The 17,361-nt window shown below is 28.9% G+C and overlaps 3 protein-coding genes across 18 annotated transcripts; 2 read left to right on the top strand and 1 right to left on the bottom strand.

Annotated features, from left to right (window-relative positions):
• Nucleotide 1: 1 nt before the first annotated feature.
• On the top strand, nucleotides 2-3,479 carry LOC138189844 (uncharacterized). Of its 8 annotated transcripts, XM_069132051.1 has the most exons (6): nucleotides 9-314; nucleotides 413-563; nucleotides 643-735; nucleotides 784-2,585; nucleotides 2,659-2,841; nucleotides 3,218-3,293. In XM_069132051.1, the coding sequence occupies exons 4-5, from the start codon at nucleotides 1,086-1,088 to the stop codon at nucleotides 2,791-2,793; spliced, it is 1,635 nt and encodes a 544-aa protein (XP_068988152.1). In that variant the 5' UTR covers nucleotides 9-314; nucleotides 413-563; nucleotides 643-735; nucleotides 784-1,085; the 3' UTR covers nucleotides 2,794-2,841; nucleotides 3,218-3,293. The 8 variants fall into 8 exon arrangements, with proteins under 8 accessions (XP_068988149.1, XP_068988152.1, XP_068988151.1 ...); XM_069132050.1 differs by lacking the exon at nucleotides 3,218-3,293 and having other exon boundaries at nucleotides 2,659-3,178; XM_069132052.1 differs by lacking the exon at nucleotides 2,659-2,841 and having other exon boundaries at nucleotides 13-314; nucleotides 3,207-3,479.
• Nucleotides 3,480-3,673: 194 nt separating this feature from the next.
• Nucleotides 3,674-4,831, top strand: LOC138189853 (succinate dehydrogenase assembly factor 4, mitochondrial). The gene is made up of 3 exons (XM_069132073.1): nucleotides 3,674-4,185; nucleotides 4,274-4,375; nucleotides 4,484-4,831. Exons 1-3 carry the CDS (start codon nucleotides 4,014-4,016, stop codon nucleotides 4,621-4,623), a joined length of 414 nt encoding a protein of 137 aa, XP_068988174.1. The 5' UTR covers nucleotides 3,674-4,013; the 3' UTR covers nucleotides 4,624-4,831.
• Nucleotides 4,832-5,215: 384 nt separating this feature from the next.
• Nucleotides 5,216-16,856, bottom strand: polybromo (protein). 9 transcript variants are annotated; one of them, XM_069129573.1, is made up of 29 exons: nucleotides 16,709-16,856; nucleotides 15,965-16,079; nucleotides 15,631-15,876; nucleotides 15,404-15,532; nucleotides 15,156-15,335; nucleotides 14,626-15,070; nucleotides 14,422-14,534; nucleotides 14,254-14,352; nucleotides 14,116-14,178; nucleotides 13,701-13,853; nucleotides 13,468-13,635; nucleotides 13,235-13,401; nucleotides 12,800-13,094; nucleotides 11,670-11,875; nucleotides 11,238-11,577; nucleotides 10,997-11,165; nucleotides 10,581-10,720; nucleotides 10,334-10,491; nucleotides 10,095-10,267; nucleotides 9,812-9,984; nucleotides 9,607-9,678; nucleotides 8,644-8,826; nucleotides 8,472-8,564; nucleotides 8,285-8,407; nucleotides 7,479-7,722; nucleotides 6,902-7,052; nucleotides 6,762-6,811; nucleotides 6,561-6,678; nucleotides 5,217-6,485 (listed from the first exon to the last, which is right to left on the bottom strand). In XM_069129573.1, the coding sequence occupies exons 2-29, from the start codon at nucleotides 16,067-16,069 to the stop codon at nucleotides 6,269-6,271; spliced, it is 4,773 nt and encodes a 1,590-aa protein (XP_068985674.1). In that variant the 5' UTR covers nucleotides 16,070-16,079; nucleotides 16,709-16,856; the 3' UTR covers nucleotides 5,217-6,268. The 9 variants fall into 9 exon arrangements, with proteins under 9 accessions (XP_068985654.1, XP_068985674.1, XP_068985607.1 ...); XM_069129506.1 differs by having other exon boundaries at nucleotides 10,581-11,165; XM_069129544.1 differs by having other exon boundaries at nucleotides 10,581-11,165; nucleotides 13,704-13,853.
• Between the last annotated feature and the right edge of the window lie 505 nt (nucleotides 16,857-17,361).

Raw genomic sequence — 17,361 nt, 5'->3', positions numbered from 1 at the left:
ATATCTAATTTTTATTTTTATGTTTATTAATACATTATTTAATAGATTTAATTGTTACAATAAAATTTAAATAATGAAATCTAGTGACTACAGTTCTAGTTAACGGAATAGGTATAAAATGAGATCATATGAGATTTTAACAGTTATTTCCTTAACAATTAAATTCGGCTGTCATACAAGCATTGATGGTTCACTGAGATATTAAATAGTCATTTTTATTGTGCTCACTTCTATGTTTATATAAAATTAAATGTATCAGTTTATTGTTTCATCACCTACTATAAGTGATATCTTCTGTATACTTTTTTAATGCTGTAAATATATATATAATATAAAGCATTATGTATGATAACAATTGTGCCATAATAAGATCATTAACAGTAATTTCTTATATATTCTTATGTAATTTCAGTATGGTATGATATACATAATCTCGTTTTAATCGTAGAAAGATATGAAGACTATAATGAATAAGGTTATGTTTACAAATGTCATAGCTTTTAGTAAATTACTAAAAGTAAATCATGAAATTACAAAACTTCCAACTAAATTTCTACATATACGTAAGTATTTTAAAAATTAAATACAATATCTGCAGTATTAAATGCAATATAAAGAATAATGTGACAATTTTGGTTCTAGAATTTCAAATCCTCTTTTCAAAGAAAAATGAAATGTCTGAGAGCCCAAGAATGCGTGAATTTAGAAAAAAATTAAGAGAACGTACACCTATAGGTATTTATTTATCTTAAGGGGTATTCTAGTCTAGAAATTTGAAAAAAGCCATTTTTGTGACGCGGCATCTGCTTCGATCCGACCGGGACAAATGAGCAATAGACGGTAGACGCTGCCCGAGTACCTACGTATAAAAACCCTCATAAAATCTTTACTGTATTTTATCCCTTTTTTAAGGTATTTTTAATTCAAGGCCATAGAAATGTATTTTGTCGGAATCTTTTCATCTTAGCATTTATTTCAAGTTAGTTTTGAGCCAGCCTTCAAGCGACGTGTACGTGCTAACTCTGACAACGTTTTATAAATATTTGAAGTAAAAATTGTTTTATATATTGAGATTTTAAAGTAAAATGGATAAAAAACATTCAAAATTCAGCTCTAAACGGGCATGCAGACCGAAGAAGAGAAGATTCTCCGGTAATCAATTTACCGTAGAAGAAGAAACCAGTTTCACTAATGCATCTGCAGCAAAATTGAGAAGTTCGCAAGATGAAGAAGTTTTAATTAATAACAATTACGGCTATTGTATTTTAGAATTTTTCTCTGTTTTTACCACACTTTCATCGTTAATTCTGTGTTCTACATGTAAGAAAGATATTAAATTTTCTCGTACAGCTGCTCATGGGTTAGGGTTTAAAATTGCTATACAATGCGAGTGTGAGGAAGTACGGTATATTCAATCATCGCCTTTTATCAATAAAGCATTTCAAGTGAATCGTAGACTTGTAGTAGCTATGAGATTGTTAGGAGTTGGAAGAGAAGGTATCAACATATTTTGTAGTATGATGGACATTTGCCAAGGCTTGACCATTGGCACATATTATAGCTGTCTTAACAATTTATACGTGGCCGCTTCAGCAGTTTACGATCAAATTATTTCAAAAGCCGTAAAAGAAGAAAAGGAATTAATATTAGAATCTGATGCTACAGCTAATCCCGACCATTTGACTGTTTCCGGCGATGGAACCTGGAAAAAAAGAGGATTCAATTCTCTCTTTGGTGTTACTACGCTCGTTGGTAAATACAGTAAAAAAGTTGTTGATGCCATAGTAAAATCTAGTTTTTGCCAAGGGTGTAATCAATGGAAACACAAAAAAAATTATGACATCAAGGCTTATGAAGATTGGTATGAAGAGCATGAGGAATCTTGTACCATAAATCGTAAAGGAAGCGCCGGAAAAATGGAGGTTGACGCGATTGTTGAAATGTTTGAAAGGTCGGAAGCCAAGCATAATGCTAAATATATCCGATACATTGGAGATGGTGACTCAAAAACTTTCAAAGACATTCTTCATATTAACCCCTACGATGATGACCCGATAGTAGAAAAAAAGGAGTGTGTTGGGCATGTTCAAAAGCGTATGGGTGCACGGTTGCGTAAAGCAAAAAAGGATAATAAAGATATTGGCGGCAAAGGCGCTGGTAAACTCACTGATGAGGTTATCAATGAATTATCTTTATACTATGGCTTGGCAATTCGTCAAAATCCAGATTCAGTTGAAGACATGAAGAGAGATGTGTGGGCAACCTACTATCATAAAATCTCAACCAACAAGAATCCTCAACACATGAATTGTCCACCTGGTTCATCTAGTTGGTACAAGTGGCAAAAAGCTGTGGCCAACGGCACTATTGACGAATTTGACCATGAAAATCCTCCTCTAAATGACGACGTTTTAAAAGTAATAAAACCAATTTATGAAAGCTTATCAACTGATACTTTATTGGAACGATGTTTGGGTTCTGAAACCCAAAATAATAACGAATCGTTAAATTCGTTAATATGGACTTTTGCTCCAAAGCACATCCACGCAGGAACGCAGACAATTCAAATTTCCACTTTCCTCGCAGTATGTATTTTTAATGAAGGTTTTATACCCATATTAAAAATCTTAAGTGTCATGGGAATCACGATTGGCCCAGAAGCTCACGCGTTCGCAGTCAGGCGAGACGAAGTTCGCATCGAGTGCTCTGAACTCCGAGTTTCAGAGGCATCAAAGGAAGCCAGGACTGCTCGTCTCCATGAAAGAACTTCGGAGAATAAGCATTTTGAAATAGAGGAAGGTTTCTTATATGGAGCAGGAATCGCCGATTAAAAATATGTAAGTATGCTGTACCATTCTATGAGTAAAATTACCGGAAACTTGTCTCAAAACTTTAAACGCGTTTTTCTCGAAACTACTTTTTTCGAGTTGGCGTGCACGATATCTCAAGTTCTAATGAACCGATTTATTTGAAATTTGGTATGAATGTTCTTTATAAATTCCTCTATCGCCTGAACCACGTTCAGATCAAAATTTTTAATTTTACAATTTTTTAAACATCCGAAATTGTTAAAAAAACATGCGAAACAAGAAACTTTCCTTCAAACAGCCGCCATTTTGTGAAGAAATGTTGTTTTGACTTTTCCAAGGTTCATGCTATAGCGGTATCTATACTAATTCAGAATCCGTTCGGATTTTTTGTTTCAGATGACCAGAAGGGTTAAAATCATGCACGCCAGGACACCCTTTTTTGGCACAATCCACTTTGCCAGCTCATAACTTTGTGAATTTTGAGTTTTTTTTCGGTGAATTTTTTACGTAATCTTAAAATATCAATAAACAAATTCTAAAAAAAAGATAGCAAAAATATTTTTTGTTTCGTTTGTACAGAGTTTCAAAAATCGCCCGAAATTCATGCCTCTAGACTAGGATACCCCCTTAAGAAATTTATTATAAGTTCATAAAAATAGTGGTAGTAAAATAAAATTGTTTTACATGCAACAGAAAAATTGGAAGAACTGGAAGAAGGCAAACATCCTTATCAAGAAAAAGAACCATTGAAACCATTTCCAAACGATACTAATCCGGAAACAGGTGAAGTAGGAGGTCCACGTGGACCAGAACCAACACGATATGGTGATTGGGAAAGGAAAGGTCGAGTAACAGATTTCTAAATATTTTTTAGTGCATTGTATGTACATAAAAAATATAGTTTATACAAGATGTACAATTAAAAATATGTATAATTTAGCAATTTAAATTAGAATAAAAAACTTACTGTGTATATGTATAAAGTATAAAATAATAAATATTATATTTAAATTAAAAAAATGTAGCTTTCACTTTTAGAGAATCATGCTTTATTCTGTCATACTATACTTTTACAAACATTTTTAACTAATGGATAAACAATTAAGTATCAAATTACAATGATAAAAGGAAAATATAAAACATCTGACAACTTATATAAAATTGTATATATGTACATAGATTATATATACATATTTGTAAGAAATGTGTTGTCAGAAGTATAACAAAAGAATAAGGATATTACAAGATATTACAAATATGGATATTTTGAAGCTAAAGCTCGTTTTGAAACATATTAATACCAGTATAGTCGATTCCATAAATAAAATTTCTACAAAATCATTAATATATACTAAATCGAAAGAATTTTCAACAGGTATCCAACATAGATATAAGCCTTCGTTTGTAAAGCAATAATTTTGATAATTTAATACTGGATACTTTTTTGCTATATGCATACATAGGTAGTTTATTGCGAGTTAAAGAACCAGAGGCAAAAGGTGAGAAAAAAGAATCAATAAGAATGAAACAATTTCATAAAAAATTAAAATTGCAACCTATACCTAGTAAGTATAATTTGTAATATGTTACATGAAATAACAGTTAAAATTAATATGAGATTTGATTACTATAAATTTATGAGATACAATCATTATAAAAAAATATAATAATAGGGGTACCTCCAAAAGAACGTTTCGTGGACTTAGTACTAGTGGAAACTGATCCAAATAATGGAGAACTAATAACAAATAGCGAAAAAGATCCAACAAAGTGGGGGGATTGGCAAAATGGTGGGCGGGTGAGCGACTTTTAATTCAAAATTCTCATTTCAAGATATAAATATATAAAATATGATGAAGTAACACTTGATTCGTTTAAATTTATAAAATTTATTGTACTACTTGTAAATCTTGTTTGTTCATTAAATAATATTGCAAGTTTCTTCTACTCTTTTATGTACATATTTGTAAAAAAACTACACCAATATGTTGGCAGACAGTACATCTTAATTGAACGACATAAATAAACAAAAATAGATATAAAATTTAAAACATTTGTTTCAAATGTAATTACTGAAACTGTATAAAGAGATAATTAAAATATATTTCTTTTAAATAATGTCCTAGTTAATATGATCATCCAAAATATGTTTATGTTAAATATGTTTAATGATAGAAAATAATAGTTGAAAAGTAAGCAATATAATATAATAGAAATATTGTATAAGTAAAATATGATACTATAAGGACAAATATTTTAGGTTGCTATTTTATTTGAAACATTCTAACATTTTAATTAAATTTATTGTTCACATATATTTTTTATAGTATAGTAAAAATAAAGTACTATTTTCGTTTAATATATAACATATGTTTAAAAATAACTAATTTCATTTTTTAATAAGAACAACCAGTTTTATTCATAAATGATACAGTAACAAAAATTGTATTTTTTAAAATTCAATAAGTTAACATGATGTAATGATATCTTTTTTTATATAAGTTGATAATTTTTTTTAATGCAATTGTAGACCACAGTTGTACGTTTTTATTCTTTACATTATAAACCGAATCTCAAATAAACAATTTGCATTACCTCCATGCATGTAATATACTTTGATTGTACAATAAGGATGTTTCCATGTAATTTTTTTGGCATAAAAAATTACTTTTATCTTTAATTATATACAAGGTACTTATTGAAATTATTAAATCAATATTATAAAAAATTCAGAAATAACGGTTATTAAATATTTTTTATATCAAAGTTCTTTTAAAAAAGTAAGTGAAAATATTACATTAAAAATGTATGATTGTATGACATAAAATTAATATTCATAGATACAATTATAGCATTCTCTATGTCAGATTGTTTTCTAAAATGCATTATTTTATATTTACAGCATAGTTTCATTTTACAGTATGAATACAGTTAATTGTCAAATCACACTTTCATGATACGCGATACACAAAATACAAAATTTTTTTATGAAACGTTAAAATTAAAAATAGCGAGATATTTACAAGGTGGTGGCTCTTACAGCGTAATATTTTCGTTCTACTCCTAACAGATCCATAGACGAAGTATCGAAAATAATGCTCATATAGCATAGTTTTCATTTAATGAAAAAATTAGTTTTTTGCTAAGCTGAATTATTTGTGATAAATACATTGCAGATCTATTATTTGTCGTTGAAGACCTTATAATAAGAAAGACAATTTCTTAGTTAGTTCTAATTACAAATTGAAAATCACTGAAAAAACTTAATTTATAATTAAGTTAAATTTGAAGTACTAATTAGTGAGTGTCGTAAAATGAGAAGAAAAGAATCTAAAAATATAAATATACTTGTCCAAATAATAAATCTTCAGTCTTTCATCTAGCATCGACGGACCTGAAAATTGTAGTTTTAAGGTAGCATCGAATATTAAAGATTATAAATCTTAACATGTTATAAACTATAAAGTTTTATTGATGGCTAACACATCTCGCATCATCATGTTCCTGAGTGTCCATAAGGCATTTACCACATTTCCATGGTTGCCTACACCATTGCCTAACCATTCCGCAGGCAATTTCGTTACATCAGGGATTTGTGTATTATCAGGATTCGCATTCATTTGTTTGTCCCAGTTTGATATGTACCGATTTTCTACATTCAGTGCTTCAATATATCTGTAATTGCAATATATTTGCAGTAAAATAATCAAGTATAAATTAAATTGCAGTAAAAATATTCAATTTACTTACCGTAAGTACGCATCTGAATGTAATACGCGACTTGGTCTTGGAGGAACAGCAACAAACATGGGTTCCGGTTGTTTAGCACCAGAAATGTTGCTTGTTTGCGTAGCAGCTGCTGATGTTTCTATAATAAAAAAGATATGTAGAAAAATTAGAAAATACTTGTAATAAATATTACCTTGAATTTGTTAGAAATAAATAATATACCTGTTTCCATTGGTGGCAATATCGTTGGACCTTTTGATGCCATATAGTTTCTATAATTAAAAAGATGTAAATGAAAGTAAACGGATTGTATTATAAATATGAAAATATTGTTGTCATTATGTAGCATTTTGACATCATACTTGCTTCTTTCCGAAGGAGGTATTATACGTCCATTTGACTTAAGGATATGTACTTCCTTAACGTGCCTTGCAAGTCTTTGTACACTTGGAAATGGAGGTACAGATTTTTTCGTACGGCCACAACCACGCCATTGACATTGAAATTCGACATCTATTAGAATATACATTTCAAAAATTGAAGATTTTATTCGTCCGTGATGGTATATATTATATATATATACAACGTGTATAAAAAAATTGTACGTATAGTATTCATCAAAACAAGCAAAAAGGTCTTAATAAACGTGAGTTCAAAAACCATTAATTTCGGAGTTACGAGATGTTTTTGTCAGTAAAATATTGATCCCCGGCGTTTCCCGTATCTCTTGGCAACATTTTGCGATTTATTGTATCAACTTATTTAATGAAGTAATTCGTTTACTATAACTGTACTTTTGTACACTAAACATCCCATAACTTCAAAACGGTTTTTAGACTCATATTTATTAAGATGTTTTGATAAATGTTATATGCCCTTAAAGTTTTTCTCCAACATTTTTGTGCACTCTGTATATAAAATAATACAGATAGCACTTACCGCTTGCAGCATTAATAAAAGACGATTGAACATGTCCATTTTGTTCCGCAATACAATGGTCGATACAATCGGTCATATCTTCAAATTGCCAGTCACAATTATCCCAGCAACATTCATAAACTACATCTTGTAAAGCATTAGTGCCTACTGAAACATTATTTCCTTTAAGTTGCCCACCATCTTCATTCATTTTAATTGCTCTTTCCTCCCAAGCTTGTTTTTCTCCTGCTGGCAATTTCCTCCACTGAAATATAAAAAAATATTTATGTAGCACACTTTTGTTTTAAATAATCTGACATTTCTTTAAAAATTAACTTTTCAGACCTTCTTGATGAACAAATATAAAATAGTCATGAAATGGTAAGAAATTAATTTCAATCACAGAGCTACTTTCCATATGCATATAAATAATTTATATAATTCATACAATACAATTTATAGAACATATTAGTATAATAACAAATGCTATACTAAAAAATGTATGATAAATAAATTATAAGTAAAAATTATGAAATATATATTTTAATATTCAGATTAATTTATAAATTGTATATAATTTTTATTCAAAAGGTAATACTTATCACAACAATAATAATTTATATTTCATTAGATATACCGTACTTGTGTCATATTTGAAAGAAAGATGAAGTATGCAGAATAACATACTTTTTTACAATATTTTACAAAGGAAGTTCAGTAAATCTTTTTTTAATATTGTGTTCAAAAAATTGAATCTACATACTTCCCTTTCCTTCAATAAATTCTTATAGTAAAAGGAAAATCAACAGTAAAAAATAAATAAATACCTCGTTGCCAACAATTCTGCTAATCTCCCCAAAGGATGATTCAGGATTGTTTTGTGTAATCTGCGTTCGCATTTTACTCGAATATAAAATATAGCCCGTAACTAATTTCTTACCCGCCGTTTTCTAAACAGAAGAAAACACAAATTATAATACCACTGCCTTATGAAAACGGATATTGATATTATACCTTTAGAGGTAAAACATCTAATTGTCGTTCTAATGTTAGATGACAAAGTTTAAACGGTGCAAAAACGAAAAATGTATATGCTGGCATATTTTTCTAAACAAAAATAAAATGAAATAAATAAAATGCTATTTATGAACAAGTTATAAGCAAATAATGTCACGATAAGTCCTACCTTTTTAGTCGACACAGGTGTCTGAGTATTGGAGAGCACCGGTTGAGCTTCTGCAGATCCAACGGACGGTGGACCACCAGCATCCATGCTGTCCTCCCCAACTCCTACTCCTACTCCCACTCCTAATCCTACTCCCATGCCTAGTACATCGGGTTCCAGCTTCGGTAACAATGGTGATGCTTCCTATACCATTTATGTTATGTTACGTTCATTATCCGTTACCGAATGTAATATATTTTTTTTAATATTTTAGAGTGATGTAACAATTTCGTATATTAATTAAAATTTTCCTTGACCATAGATATCACGACATTTATATAAACATGACTAACCCTTTCTATTTCTTATCGAAGGTAATAGATTTCATCTGATTAAATACTACAATTTAATACTATATTACTATATGGCTTTATATATCTTTTTAATATTTCAATTGAACTGCTGAATAAATGTTCTAAATCTTGTAGCTATTTAAATATTAGTACTTATGCATTCCATTTAAAGCATAATGCTTTGTTTTTATATTACTTGGGTTAGAGTGACATGGAAGCGAGACTTTTTGGTGGTATTCTACGTATATCATATATGTATATACATACATGTATTAGAGATAAACCCAACAGGTGCTCTGAATTGAAATCTATTAAAAATAATATCTAGTCCTACATAATACTGATATCTCAAAAAATATTTTATGTAAACAAAACACAAAATATATACATAACAAATATAAAAGAAAGAAAAATGAATATGCCGGCATAAAATGAGGAACATGCTTAAATACAAATTGATGCAAAACCTGTATCACACGCAAGTGATATTTGTATATACAACAAATTTTATGACAATGTTGAAGTTGGACAATTTTTAATATGAATAGTTGAGCTTGCGTGTGATTATTAAAAATACATGCATCTCTTTGTATTATTAACCAAAAGGTAAAAACTTATAAATAGAAATTACCATTTCAAATTGAGCTGAACTAGGAGTAACAGACTTGACTTGATTTTGCGTCTGAGCCACATCGCCCGGAATCTATAACACACACATCACATGCAAAGCAATGATATTCAGTTAGTTGCATATCAAATAACAAGCATATCAAATAACATATCGTTATCAAAGTTTTGCATAAAATGTTATCTAAATGCTTAAATTTCATACGAACCTTAGCTGGATTAATAGGTCTTCGGAAGAAGTAAATTTCGTCTTCAGTTACTGCTGAATTATGATTAAATTTTTTTAAACCTTCTTGTCCTAATTTTTTCATGAGGCTTTTACTTTCATCGTATAACGATTCACAAATATATACATCATCTTCTGGAATTTCAGTCGGTCGACCTATATAAATATGTAAATTTGTATAAAAATAATTTTCTGAAATGTATTCTTTTTATTTCATAATTAATGTGCGTTTAATTATTTCATTAATTACATTCTCATATACTCACTACAAATGTATTCTCCATAGTCAAGGACGGCACATTTTCCAACAATGGCCACGATAGGGTGAGTACCATCAACTGTAGATAGGAATAGTTCTTGTTTATAAAATAACTTAGTAGGAGCATGTGGTACTTCTGCAGGCATTAACAACCATGGGCCTTTAAAATAACACTTTCCACTGAAAAAATTAATTACTTGGAATAAACATCCAAATCATCAGCAATTTATAAGATATGTTACATACTCTTTTGTCGACCATATAGCATCAATTTGTGCAATTTGTTGTCTACCTCCATCTGTTGCTACATAAACAAAATCTCCAGTTTTTACAGACCCTGCACATGTATTATATTGTTCATAATATGTATTTTCTGCATCATCTGGATTATATAATATCACATTCTAAAAATATAGATATATAATATATAAAATATGATACATAATATAATATATAATATATTTTCTAGTTGTAATATATCAATGTCACTTACAGGTCTTTCTTTCTCTGTCAATTTTTCTCCTTCCTCTAACTCAGCAATTTCTTCTTTGTGTTTCTCTAATCTTTCCTTATATACTGATATTACTCGCTTTGGTTCTAATGATTTCTCTCTTGGAATTAACTTTAAATGATCTGGATCAAAATTCCAGACTTTAATTTTTTTAAAAGCTCTTGCTTTTGTAGAATATCGCGATTCACATACATAAACATCTTTTTCTAAGAAACCATCAGGTTGCATTCTAAAGTAATCCTTAACACTTAGTACACAACACCTTCCAGCTACTTTTGCCAAAGGTATAGCTACATGAGCGTCACTTTTAAATAACTCCTTGTCAAGGAATTTTCTAGATGCCACATGATAAGTTTCACTTGGTCTATAAAATAAATTGCCATATAACATTTGTTGACCTTCTGTATTTGTCCATAGACGTTCTATGAGAACCACACTATATTCCATGCCTCGTTCTGTAGGTTCTATATATGCAAAGTCCCCAGCTCTATATACTTCTTGATTAAAACTCATAGACCCACCATTATCACTATTACTTCCCTCTGTATTAGTATTTGTTTCAGAATCCTAAATAAACAAAATAAATACATTAAATATTTCTTTTCATTGTGGAATTAAATTTTATACAATATCACATACTTTTGTCTCATTGCCATCACAGCTTTCATCCTCATTAGGTAATGACAGTTCTTGTTGTTGTTTAACACGTTTTAATTCTGCAACTTGTGCAGAAAGATCAAGAAGTGTATAGTTAAGTGCTGGTGAATGTAATAAATCCCCTCCACGAGTTACTTCATCACGAGTACGTAAAAAAAATGCTTGTAGTTCTACACTATCCTCAAAAGGTTGCGAATCTGTACGTGATAATCTTCTAGCTCTTTCTAAACATGTAAATACATCTTCTTGAAAACGATCTAATCGTTTATATACTCCACGATCTAATCTTCTTTTAATCAAATCTAATGATAATCCTCGTATCCTAATATTTAACAAATTGAATTATTCATATTACATTAATAGCATAAAATAAAATTATAAAGGTAACATTTATTTAAATTAAAAGTAACATACTTTTTCCCATCAACTATGTCGTGTTCTGGAAGTTCTGCCATTGAGTCAGAATAACACCTTCCTTCTTCATCTTGATGATTATAAAGAGCAGTGAAGATTGTTGCTAATATTTCTTGAACTGCAGCTGATACATCTGGCACACTTTCTTCATCTTCACTTAATTGTAATTTTGTTTGAAGAACTAATCTTTGTAAAATTAAAGCATCCTATAACATGATTTTTAAGTAAATTGTAATTATATTTAAAATATACTAATAGCAATAAATGTTGAAACTAATATGTTGATAAACAAAATTTGTAAAAAGAAGATTAAATGAATAATATTCCAAAAAGAATGTTGTTTACTTCTGTTTCACTCTTCTTGCATTTTTTTGATAAACGTTGATCTACTTCCTTATCTCTCATTAAACGAATAAAACAAGGTCGAACTTTTAATGCCTTTTGTACAAAAACATTATTTTCATTATTAATATTTCCTTGTTCAAACATTCTGAGCAACAATATAGTATATATATATAAAAAGGTTGCAAACTTATAACTTTCACAAATATTCACTTTTCCATGTGTTTAATTTATGATTATTTTGATAAAATTGCATATTTGCACCAGTTTTATTATTGCATCTATTCATAGATAAAAGTCATTTATTATTCTGTAAAATCCTTATAAGGAACCGTATGAAATGGCAAAGCTACGAAAGAAACTAACTTCACGTAACCTCAAAAACTATAACCGTAAACAGATCGAGCTTTCCATGTTTTAGCGCGAAATTTCAATTGGACTTTTGACATTCACATTATTCGTATTTCCTATACACTCATTATGATCAAATGAATTATTTTAAATGGAATTAGAAAAAAATTAAAAATAGAATATTTTTCTATGTATTTTCTTATAAAAAAAAGCCATAAAAGTTATTGACAATTACTGAATATTAATTACCTCTTTACAAAAACTTTTTTCTTAGATAGAAATTAAAACATCAGGAACATTTTAGTAATGATTATACAGAATATCTAGTTTTTTAATAGACAGAGCGCTTTTTGCTTCAAAAATTAAATTAATGTGTTAATAAAAACTTTATTTTAAGCAAATACTTTAAAAATGTACATGTATATCAATATACAAACCTTGTATATTTGCGAATCAGGTTCATTATACTTGCAAGCATTATCAAACATTAATATGAAATCTGATACGAGTTCATCCAAATTCTCGTATCCATTATTCTTTAGAGCAGACGCTATTTTTTCCATGTTCATTGGTTGTTTAATAACTTCATAATAATCAGGGTATTCATTTTTATTTGGTAATTTCATAAAAATTAAAGATAACTGTCTCCCTTTTGCATCGTGATAATCTTTTATAGTGTCATACATAGTTTTCAATTTTTGTAAGTGTAGTGGTACAACCTTTTTAGGTCTCCTATATATTATAAAAAGATATATTTAATATATTATATAAAAAAACATGTAATACACTTACAAACTGTATTAATTATAATATTCTTAAAAATAAACCTAAATACTTTTGTAATTATGTTATACATTTATAATACTACATACCCAACATTTCTAGTAGGAGTAGATGCACTTGATTTTGTAGGTTTGGGTGTCTCCGGCAAAGGACCTAATTCTTTTACTTTATCCATTAGAACTCTCTCAAGGGTATTTGCATCTTCATATATTAAAGAACCTTCTTCATTGTATTGGCGACAATTGTTAAACATTAACTAAAACGAAACAATAAAAATTAATATGAAATGTATTCGTCAAATGTAATAATGTAAAAAATATACCTTAAAATCTTGTATTAATTCGTTTTCACTTTGATATTTTTCTGCCTTAATATTAGCTTCAATGGCTAACATATCAATTGGTTCTGCTATCACTTGATAATAATCTGGATATAATTTTTTAGAGGGTTTTTCCATAAACATTAACATTGGTTGCCGACCATCTTCGCACTATAATATAATAAATTCTGTATTGTTAAGCTTCAGTTTCAGTAATCAAAATTGGAATTACTTACAACGTATTCTATAACACATTTAACTAGTGCATACAATCTTTTCTTCAGTGGTATATTGTCTTTATATTTTCCACGTGTTAACAGATTTGAAGCACGTTTAATAAGTTTAGGTTGATGAGAGCTATTTTCAAATTCACTATCTGAGTCTGAATCCTATAAATAGTGTTAACAAGAACAAAAAGAAATACATAAGAAGTTTAGATTAAATACTTAATACAAAAAATCTTTTAACTCAAAATTTATACTAGTAACTCATACATATAAAAATATTTTTTTACAAATTATTCATTTACTATATTGTTAACATGTTATTATATTGAATAAAAAAAAAGTAAATCCCACTATCATATATATGACTAAGACATAAAATTTAAACAAAACATATCTTTACTTGAATAAGATAAATATCACTTACCTGATCAAATTCTAACAGTTCATGTACTTTTTCTTGCATAATTTTCTGTAGTTTTACAGCACACTGCATGTGAAACATATAAGTATAAATAAATAATATGTATCAAAAATGTGAAATTTTTAAATTATTGTTTAATACCTTATATAATCTAGACGTATGAATATTATATTTTTTTGCATTTTCAAACATAATATTCATGTCACCAGCTACTTCACTCACAGTACCATATTCACCTTTCTACAAAAATGATGAATTAAACAAGAATAACTTATAAAATATAAAACGATTTGTAGTTTTATTAATTACCTTTATTTTAGTACGAATTTGTAATAAAGAAATAGGATTTTTAATCGTTTTGTAATAATCGGGGTATAACCTCTTTGATGGCAGTTTCCAAAAATATTCGCTCATTCTAACTCCTTATACAAAAAAAAAAGAATTATTCAATACTATTTCTGTAAAATATTTTTTATCTCCAATATCATATTTTAAAGAAATTTTATAAAATACCTTGATTGTTAGGTGCTGTTCTGATAGTTTGAAATAATTGCCACTGTGGATTATCAGCTTCTTCAGTTTCTGCAGGTTCATCTTCTTCATCATCACTTTCTTCATCTTCATCTGGTAATGTTGCAGTTTGAGCTATTAAAGACTGTGCCATAGTACGACTTCCTCTTTTACTTCTTGTTGATGGTGCTGTTGTTGCAATTTTTGGAACAGTACTGCTTAAGCCAATATCTTGCTTTCTTGCAGCTGCAGTAATAATTTTTTTCAAAAGCTTTGCATCTTTGTAAATTTGAGAACCAGGCTCATTAAATTGGCAAGCATTACGACACATTAACATTAAATCTTTTTCCATGTCTGTAATGCTACTATAGGCTCCTTCTTGAATTTTTCTTGCAACTGTTTTTAAATCTACTGGTGTTTCAATTACATCATAATATTCTGGATATAACTGAAAACAAAATTTGTCGTATAATAAATGCGTTTATAAATCAGCGATATATTTATAATATTTTATCAATAAGAATTTATCAAACTTTTTTAGATGGTTTTAGTTGAAACATTGTATGCAATGGTCTGTTATTATCAGCTGGATCTGTTGCTGTCATAACTGCTGCAAATAAATCTTCAAACTGTTGCATTGTCTCTTCATCAGGATTTGTAGAACTTTCAGATGTATCTTCTGCATCTTCTTGTTTCGTTGTAGCTTTCCGAGCCTGTATAATTAACATTATATTAAGTATTTATAGATTAATTACCTGTATGTAATTACATTTTTGCTTACCAGTCGTCCTACTTTTAGGATAAGTTTTCCTTTAGGTTCTGGATCTTCATATTCTTCCATAATGCGATTTTTTGTATTTATACATAATTCCCAGAGTTCAGTGGCATCTTTATATTCAGGAGATGTACGCTATTTTAATAAAATAATATTAATAACATAAATATTAACTGAAGACCATATAACATATTGTTTTATAATATATACTTCTGTGAGTCAATATATATTACCATATAAAAAGCTTTTGCATTATTAACCATGAGTTGAATATCAGCTGCTAAATCATCCATGTCCCTGTATTCATCTGTTTTTAGTTTCTGCTGAACCTTTAGTAGGTCTATAGGATTTGTTACAACTTCATAATAACCTGGTTCTTGTCTACGTTTAGGCACACGTATAAATGCATCACATAATAATGTTCCATCTTCTTTCTTTTGATTACGTAGAACATCATATAACTGTTGGCACAGGTCACTCTAAATATTTAATAAAATAAATATTAATTTTTGGTGAAACATTGAAATTTTTACTAACAATGATCTCAAATAATATATAACAACTTACAGGATCTATTTTTTTCCGTCTCTTTGTCGGTTCAGGTGGTATATCGTCACCATCATCTTCTGTGCCTCGACTTGCAACTGAAGATGTTCTACGGCGCTTGTTCATCTTGAACAATCTTAGAAATCATGCAAAATAAACATGTGCACAAACAAATATACGTTAATACTTTATATCAATATGGATCTATTGTATTACAATTTCACATCTATGTCATGATGTCAATATAAAGGATATCCACAGGAAAGATTAACTACATGTTATGCCTGGCTAATACAATGTAATTACATCACTTGAATCCACAAAATAAAAATGTGAAGAGAGATTTTATAAAAAGAATTTCATATACAATATATTCATTTACTAAATGTGTTACTTTACAAAGAAATTCCTTAGCGTACGTATTAAGTATGAAAATAGTCGAGATACACAACTGCAGCTAAGAAAATTTCGCCGCCATGATATGTCGCCACTGTGCTTCAAAATGCACAAATCTACAGCATTTCAATTTTTTGATGTAATGCTGTAAATAAACCCATCTTGGTTGGAATTTAGTATAAAAATTATAAAATGTTCGCACTTGAATAACTGATGAATTAACTAAAGAGTACCACAGAAGTTTACAACAAATCATCAAAGTAAAATTTGCCGCCATATCAAAACCTCACTGTATCTTTAACATTGTTCGTCCACGAATATCATTTTACTTTTCGAGGCACTGGTGTTATCATTTTCTGAAATCCTCACCTGTCGTTAAAATTTGTATAAAAAGTTTTTCATTAGTATACAACATGTAAAATAAAAGCGTTACAAATGTACTCCACTTTTCATCTGCAACGCACGATGACACACGACTTGGCTAACGCCATGCCGTAAGCAACCGCGGGTTTATAATCACACGAATTGTACGATCCTACAGCCAGAAATAGAGACTACTTCATATGTCCTTTCATACATAAATCTACTTAGTCGATAAGGTAGATTTATTTTTAAAAATTGTATCTCTCAATGTATGTGCATATAATATAATTTTTCATACAGAAGAAAATGTTTTTATAATAAAAAATAATCACGCTTACATTTCGTAACTGTTCAGAATTTATAACAATGTTAAATTTTCAGTATGCTATGCAGTGAATAATGCTTAACAAGGTCCTGAATATTTTGTCAACTCAACAAGTGTTTTCTTTACTTTTGGGAAACATTTTTCATTTTATCAATTTTATTAATATTTTCCTATTTGCAAGTTTTTAATATAATCATTCATTTCGGAAACTAATAACTTTATATATATATATATTTCGATGTATATAATATAATAAAATATCGTATATTTGATTTCTATTTTGTTTCTTTGCGAACAATATTAATAAAAAACAATTCAATTCATAAACAGATTA

This window comes from Bombus flavifrons, chromosome 2 (assembly GCF_040668555.2).
Source record: "Bombus flavifrons isolate JBK064 chromosome 2, iyBomFlav1_principal, whole genome shotgun sequence".
In the NCBI taxonomy this organism is placed as follows: domain Eukaryota; kingdom Metazoa; phylum Arthropoda; class Insecta; order Hymenoptera; family Apidae; genus Bombus; species Bombus flavifrons.
Note: the sequence above shows the minus strand (reverse complement) of the source record. Positions and strands in the feature narration are given on the sequence as shown.

Excerpts from the sequence above, each read along its gene's own strand:
- LOC138189844 (XM_069132049.1), top strand. The coding sequence starts at position 1,086 with ATGGATAAAAAACATTCAAAATTCAGCTCTAAACGGGCATGCAGACCG.
- LOC138189853 (XM_069132073.1), top strand. The coding sequence starts at position 4,014 with ATGTGTTGTCAGAAGTATAACAAAAGAATAAGGATATTACAAGATATT. Across the intron at positions 4,186-4,273 it reads ATCGAAAGAATTTTCAACAG|GTAGTTTATTGCGAGTTAAA; the intron begins GTATCCAACATA and ends ATGCATACATAG. Across the intron at positions 4,376-4,483 it reads AAAATTGCAACCTATACCTA|GGGTACCTCCAAAAGAACGT; the intron begins GTAAGTATAATT and ends ATATAATAATAG.
- polybromo (XM_069129506.1), bottom strand. The coding sequence starts at position 16,069 with ATGAACAAGCGCCGTAGAACATCTTCAGTTGCAAGTCGAGGCACAGAA. Across the intron at positions 14,535-14,625 it reads AACAGCACCTAACAATCAAG|GAGTTAGAATGAGCGAATAT; the intron begins GTATTTTATAAA and ends TTTTTGTATAAG. Across the intron at positions 11,876-12,799 it reads CTGATTCGCAAATATACAAG|GATGCTTTAATTTTACAAAG; the intron begins GTTTGTATATTG and ends ATCATGTTATAG.